Genomic DNA, 7201 nt, shown 5'->3' with positions numbered 1-7201 from the left:
AACTTATTGACTTATAAAAAAACTGCCCTTTTCGGTTCTTTTACGTGAATAAGAGGGAAACTTTAAAACAAGACAACTTATTGACTTATTGGCTTTCCCATCACATAAGCTAATCTAAAGACTTTTTTATAAACTCCATTTAGAAAAGTCATAAGTTAACGAGTCCTTTTAACAAAAACTTCTTTTGGACTTAAATACAAACACACTCATAATCAAGTGGCTCCCAATAATTCATTAAATTCTGTCTTTTACTTGTAAAATTGTTCCAAAAATTTGATAAATTTTTAAGTATATGACCTTGACGGTTTTCCAAGTAATTTTTTTCATGTATCAACCAAGGCTAATTGATGCATCATCGCTTTTGACTTATGCATATTTTTCACGTACAGATGAACTAATGATCTACAATAAGGGTGTAGATAGAATTGTAACACAAGAGTTTTTAGACAACCTTGGTAACGGCCTACTAGGATCAGATGCAAGTAAGAACTCAGTTCTTCACCTTGTATCCAAGATCGGGAATGTGGCCTGTGTAAAATATATTTTGGAAAAATATCCTCTAATGCATTCTCGTAATTCTGATACGGAGACCCCAACATATGTTGCTGCAAGGGAGGGACGTGTTGATATTCTTAGATATATGATAAAGTTATTAAGAAAAGAGAATGAAGACATTGAATCTGTTCTCACAAGGAGCATTGATGACTACAACGCGTTGCATGTTGCAATACAAAATCATCATGTCGAAGTAGTATTCTTGTTGACTAAAGAAATTCCTCAGCTTGCAAATCCCAATAAATCTAAAGAAAGCCCTCTTTACCTTGCTGCAGAAAGAGGGTATATTGGAGTTATAGAACTAATCTTAAAGAACTGCAAAAAAATAGCTTTTAACGGACCGAATGGGAAAACAGCATTACATGCAGCTGCCACTTCAGACTCAGCAGGTACGTTTGAACTCTCACAATTTTATATTAAGCATGATATCGTGAATGCATAACTATCTCATGTAGAATTATCCAACTCAGTTCAAAACAACACTATTAGACCTGTTATTATTGTCATTTATATATGTAACTGCTTGCATTATTTTTAGTTATAGTTTTCGGGCTCACATTGATGTTTCATTAGTAGTACCTTCGAGTTCACTTGCTCATGTTTGTGTCATGTTTAGTGTCTATAAGTAGATGCATTCTGTTCTCTTGTAAGTTTGTGAACTATGTAATGATCATTAGAAGCACCTCTATAATTTTAATATGATATCAGAGCCTAAGGTCAATAAATATAGCTAGAATCAACAATCATTTTCAAGATCAAAGTCGAATGTCCGAAACCATGTTCTAAATTAGAATTAGGTTCACGTCCGAAGATATACCATCATATTCATAAACATTAAAGATTTCTAATTTCGTTTCGGTAATACTAAATAATGAAGCATCGGATTATTATTCACTATTACGAGTCTACTCAAATTTGTCAACATAAACATCCACCACTTGATGATTTTTTTTTTTATTAGTAATAATAAACTAACATATCTAATTTATATTCTACGTACGGCTTATGCTTTAGCATTCGCTACTTTTATGCAGAGCATAAAATATTTTTCATGGATTTTTGTACCAGAGTGTGTTGAATGCTTGCTACGAACAAATCCTAATCTGCTTAACGTCAAAGATGATCATGGATGGACACCATTGCATCATGCTATTTATCATAACAGTTGGTTAGCAACAACAAAACTACTAAACGTAGACTACTCCATTGGATACCATGAGTTAATTCAAGAAAACGACACAAATACTTCAGCTATTCACCTTGCAGCTAGTCTAGGCCATTGTGAAACAATGAAAGTTCTTATTGACCTGTGCCCGGGTTGCTCAGATTTTATTGATAACAAAGGAAGGAACATTCTTCATGTTGCTGTTGAATACAAGAAAAACAAAGCAATTGAGTTCATCTTTCGAGATGAATTGCTAACAAACCTTATAAATCAGAAAGACATTAACGGGAACACACCTGTTCATTTGTTGATCATTGCTTCTGATTTTGAGAAGATGGAGATGCTAATGGATTCTAGGGTCAACATGTATGCCCGCAACAAAATTAACCTCACTCCTTTAGATATGATATCTTCATATGATCAAAGAAAGAGATTGACCAAGGTACGCGTATTTTTATCTTAACTCACTCCGAGTGAAACATACTACTTTCTTTCCAGCAACTTTATTTGTATTTGGTTTATTTATATTATAACACAGCCTGATTTGCATTAAAATATACAAGGCAGTAAATTTTCCATAATGTTGCGTATACACCTAGCTAACTCAATACAAACACCTATAGATTAGATAATACAATATATGGTTTAGCCTAAATTATATAGTTTCTTCTTTGTGCTTCAAAAACTAGAATATAGTCCCAACAACCTGGCCTGATTTCAATTAATCCCTAGTTCAGGTTTAATTACGCATTCTTGCTAACCTATAATAACAGTTCATTAGACATGTTACAATAGTTGACTCGTGTAATAAATAAAAAAAATAAAATAAAGTTCTACTAAAACGTAACTTACATATAATACATAAGAAACTGAATTGAAAACCAAATTGTGAAATGGAGTTAATTCGAGTACGTTCTCACAACTCAAATTAACATGCTACTAAAACCTAAATATATATATAATGCTTTCTATTACATTTTACATCTTAGAATTATAGTACAACTAACACTCAATGTCAATGGAGATGAACTGTTGTCTTTTTATTGTTCTTGTGATAAACCATTTGGAAACAGAAGAAACTTAGAGCTAGCTTTTTATGAGTTACCAACGTTTTCAGGCCTTAACTATGGTTACCCACCGTGTACATGATAAGAAAGCCGCATTGTCTTCTAAAGAAAAACAACCGGAAGCAAAAGAAAAACAAAGTGATGACCATTTTGTGATTGTGGATAACCTTGTTGTAGTGGCCGCTCTTACAGCAACAGCAAGTTTCGCAGCTGCTTTTACGGTGCCAGGTGGCCTTGAGAGTAGCGACGGCGTCAAGAAAGGCACACCCTTTCTACTTAAAGAACCAGCCTTCCAAGCATTCATTATAACTAATGCTATAGCTTTCTCTTTTTCTTGCTGCTCTCTGCTATGTTCCATTGAGCTACTATTATATCGCAACCGTTATGATGAACTTTTGCTAGACGAACAAGAGTATGTTGATGGGAAAGTCGTGAATATGTATCTTCTTACAACGCTGGCTTTGGTGGCAATGACAATTGCGTTTATCGCTGGTCTGTATGTTGTGCTAACACCGGCACCTGGTTTGGCAATTTCGGTATGCGTCATGACTTTATTGTTTAGAATGATATATCACCTTACTACTTATGAGGCTACATGGGAGCTAGCTCAACCAGTTAAGAAGATCACTTGTTAATGGATGGATGCGTGTATTTGAATTTGCAGGCATCTAAGTAATGGAACCGTTGTTTTGGTGTCATGGATATCGGATATTTAAATATGATTTGATTTGAACTAGTGGCATGCAAATTCGACTTGAGTTGATTTAGTGTTCGGGATCGATACCAAATTAAAATTATCCTTTTTATCTTTTTTTTACACACACATATACTGATACACAGCACTATGAACACTAGGGTGGTATCCATCGGGTATCTATCGATAATCACCCGGCCACCAGAATTTTGCTAGTGGACAATCACATTTACAACTGATTTATTATGAAGTTTACAAGTGGCAGACTTCAAAATTTTTTTCATAGGGTCGTTGGATCAGTACTCGGTTAGATAGTTAATTATTATTGCTATACAATTTTTTTGGTCTGGCTCGGGTACTCGTAATATAATTTATTTTGGTTCGGTTTGGCCGTTCAGAGGGTCAAATCAAGTTGTATCATATAGAAAAAAAAAGATAATCAAACAAAATATGATATAACCATAAAAAAGTATGTGAAACTTCGTTAAAATGCATTATTAAAATACAATATATTTAAAGTTGTTCTACGGGTTAAAATCTAACAAAAACAAAAATCATCTAGTTTGACATTCATAAACAATCATTCTCAAAGAAACAAATACAACAATCTTATAAATTCTGATCACCCGGTTGATTACGCAAATTAGACTTCATGTACTAAAAATCATTGAAAACATATTTTAACGCTTGCGGTTGCCAGCGGTAATATGAGAGCTAACTTCAATAAATGATACACCAATGCAAATGAATTAGTAGGAAAACAAAACGATGTATATAAATTCCAAACATTTTCTTTTTAGATTAAGCTATTAATCCGTTGAACTCATCCAACATATTACTTGCACCATTATAATGTATTTTTTAATTAGGTTAAATGTAGATTGGGTTAAGAGTTTAAGACTTGGGCTAAAAAATTGGGTAGAGATTGATTGAACATTTGAGCTTAAACTTGTATAAAATCGTTTCAATAATTAAACTCAAATTTATATAGATAAATTGTTCACATACGTTTATATTTTATATAGCTATAACTATGAATATGTAAATATATATTTATTAGGGCTAGTCTCGAAATTTCAAGGTCCGTTCTTGAAAATCAACAGGGACCGTTCTTTTGTTTTCGAGATTTTATAGGAGTTGGTGTCAAAATATTACAGGGGTCGGTCGATATTTTAACACATATACACTACTAATCTTTTTTTCACATGGGCCGACCGACTCGCCTCCTCACACTATTGACGATTTGGTGTTTCGACGAATCATCGATGACTTCTGTAAAGTCATCCAAACGATTTTTAGTTATATACAAACGAAACTTTTAAAAGCTATGTGGTTGCTCACATCTCCTCTCAAACCACCAGATTGCTTTATTTGTAAATAGAGGTTTCTCATGCATTTAACCCGAATTCAGGGTATGTGTCTCACCAAACCTAGATAGGCTTTAACGGGGTATAACACTAAAAATATTAAAAATTAATCTCACCAAATATTTGATATAACAATCCTATAAAATAGGGATCCTAAACGTTATTATCCGATTTTTTTTTATAAAAAAATATTATTTATAATTAAGAAACAATTTTATAGTAAAAAAAATTGTGTGTCATGGGTCTCACCAAACCTAGATAACTTTTAAAAGGGTTATAACATCTCATTTCATCATCAAACCTTAAGTATATTATTAACTTCTTTACGATAAATAAAATTAAAATCCAAAAAAATATATAAATATTAGAAACAAAAAGTGTAAAACAACCCCCGTAATATGGGGATAAAAGCTAGTTATGACATAAAGACTACCGACGAAATCCATAAAATGAAAGCGAACGATTAATGACGGAGTATACGCTGTGTGTAGTAAATAATGTCGTGAAAAAGTTTGAACTTCATGCACACAGGAATATTCGAGTTATCAAGCATTAAGTTACCCGGTACAACTTCGTTTACAATAAGAACTGAAGAATACCATTCAAACAACTTTTGCAAAGAGCCAAAAAGGTCCGTTAATGGCAAAACCGAATCCATTCCGGGACCAGCGAATCACCCCGTTTTAGAAACCAAGTCAATATCGAGCAAAACTTCCAGGATTTACAAAACACCATAAATTCTATTGTCACACAACTGTATGGTGACAGTAGTAGTAGTAGTAGTAGTAGTAGTAGTAGTAGTAGTAGTAGTAGTAGTAGTAGTAGTAGTAATGTAACACCGCGTCTTTTACCCTCTTTAATTTAAGCTTAAAAGTAATAACTTAGGAAGTACAGGGACTAAAAGTGCAAATTCTGAAAATTTGTTCTCATCGCGATACGCGACGGGGGTAACAATCAACCCATCGCGTAGCGCGATGGGCTTGGTGAGTCACGGACACGTGTTGAGCACCGTGTCGACACGTGGCGCAATATGACAGGCCACGTGTCATCACCGCATAAGGCGGTGTAAAATGGCGGCGTCACGATACGCGACAGGCCACAAGGAACCTATCGCGTATCGCGATAGGGTTCAAAAACGGCTATAAAAGGGGAGGACGGGTATGAACCCCATTCATCCCAAACTCACATTCATTTTCACATAGTTAACCTAGGGAGGCGTGCCTAATAGCCGTGACGAGTCGACGTGCCATTTTCTCATAATACGTGTAAGAAACGAAGTTGGAATTAAGCTAGAAATCACATAAGCGAGTAGATCTAGTCCTGCCTTATCGTGTTATCAATCTAAGCATCCGAATTAAGGTAGGAGTTATGTTTAAGTTATTTGAATTATAGCTTAGACTATCAATCGAGGCTATGACCTTTAACCTTGATCGTATTTTACAAACATTCATTCACAATCATGTTTTCATAAAACGTTACTTCATGATAAAGTAATGTTAAACAAAAGATATATTTTGACGGGCATGTAGTAACTGGAAGGGGGATATCATTAGTAGTAAGTTTCTTGCCTAAGTAAAAGTAATTCGCATAAATCCCAATCAACCGAGGGACCCGTTTACTTACCTGGAGAAACTTACTAACGTGATAGAACCTATTAGGCCAAAGCATGCTATATCAAACATCACATAAAACTAAGTGTTTTCATTCACAATCAAAGATAAACGATTTCAAGGTTAAGCTTACAATCATAGCTTAACATCATTCAAAACATTCATACGAACCTATTATGGTATAGGTTAATATCATTCACAGTCGATCAATCAATCAGTCAAGGTTTACAACACCGACGGTACAGGTAAATACGTTCAAACCTTTTTGATCAGTCAAAATATATTTATACTCAATGAGACGAATGGGTGTTTGTCTTAACGAGTCAATCAATGTCTACATGAGATCGAGTAATCTCCAAAACTTTATAATACAAGATAGAAAATAAAGTCAACTCAGACCGAATACACATGTGTCTGGATCCAAACATAACCGTTCAGCCTAATCATTCTAAGGCTACGTGGCCGCGGGCTAATGGTCATAACTAGTCTCCCGGAAAAGGGCTACGTGGCTCGGGAAAAATTGTGTGTGTAGGGCAGTGGTACATAGACCAGAAGTAGAAATGCTTCTGCTGAGCTTGTAGAGAAAACTATATTTGTATTATATTGTCATTCAAATGTTTTAATGAGTCATACGTGTTAACCAGCATTTAGCTGACGTATTTTTCCAACCCATTGCAGGTAATTAAGCATAAGTAGCATTAACTAGGATTGGAGTCTTAATGAAGATAGAAGCGCGTACAAGA

General features: G+C 34.5%; 1 protein-coding gene across 1 annotated transcript; it reads left to right on the top strand.

Moving 5' to 3' along the window:
• The first annotated feature begins 397 nt into the window (after nt 1–397).
• Nucleotides 398–3422, top strand: LOC143618517 (protein ACCELERATED CELL DEATH 6-like). Its single transcript, XM_077090708.1, has 3 exons — nt 398–944; nt 1624–2162; nt 2838–3422. The coding sequence occupies exons 1-3, from the start codon at nt 398–400 to the stop codon at nt 3420–3422; spliced, it is 1671 nt and encodes a 556-aa protein (XP_076946823.1).
• Nucleotides 3423–7201: the final 3779 nt, after the last annotated feature.

Source organism: Bidens hawaiensis, unplaced genomic scaffold (assembly GCF_021521415.1).
Source record: "Bidens hawaiensis isolate Kalapana, Puna unplaced genomic scaffold, B.hawaiensis_p1.1 tig00083140_1, whole genome shotgun sequence".
Classification (NCBI taxonomy): Eukaryota; Viridiplantae; Streptophyta; class Magnoliopsida; order Asterales; family Asteraceae; genus Bidens; species Bidens hawaiensis.
Note: the sequence above shows the minus strand (reverse complement) of the source record. Positions and strands in the feature narration are given on the sequence as shown.

Coding starts and splice junctions, on each gene's coding strand:
- LOC143618517 (XM_077090708.1), top strand. CDS start 398: ATGATCTACAATAAGGGTGTAGATAGAATTGTAACACAAGAGTTTTTA. Junction 945..1,623: donor TGCCACTTCAGACTCAGCAG/GTACGTTTGAAC, acceptor TTTTTGTACCAG/AGTGTGTTGAATGCTTGCTA. Junction 2,163..2,837: donor AAAGAAAGAGATTGACCAAG/GTACGCGTATTT, acceptor CAACGTTTTCAG/GCCTTAACTATGGTTACCCA.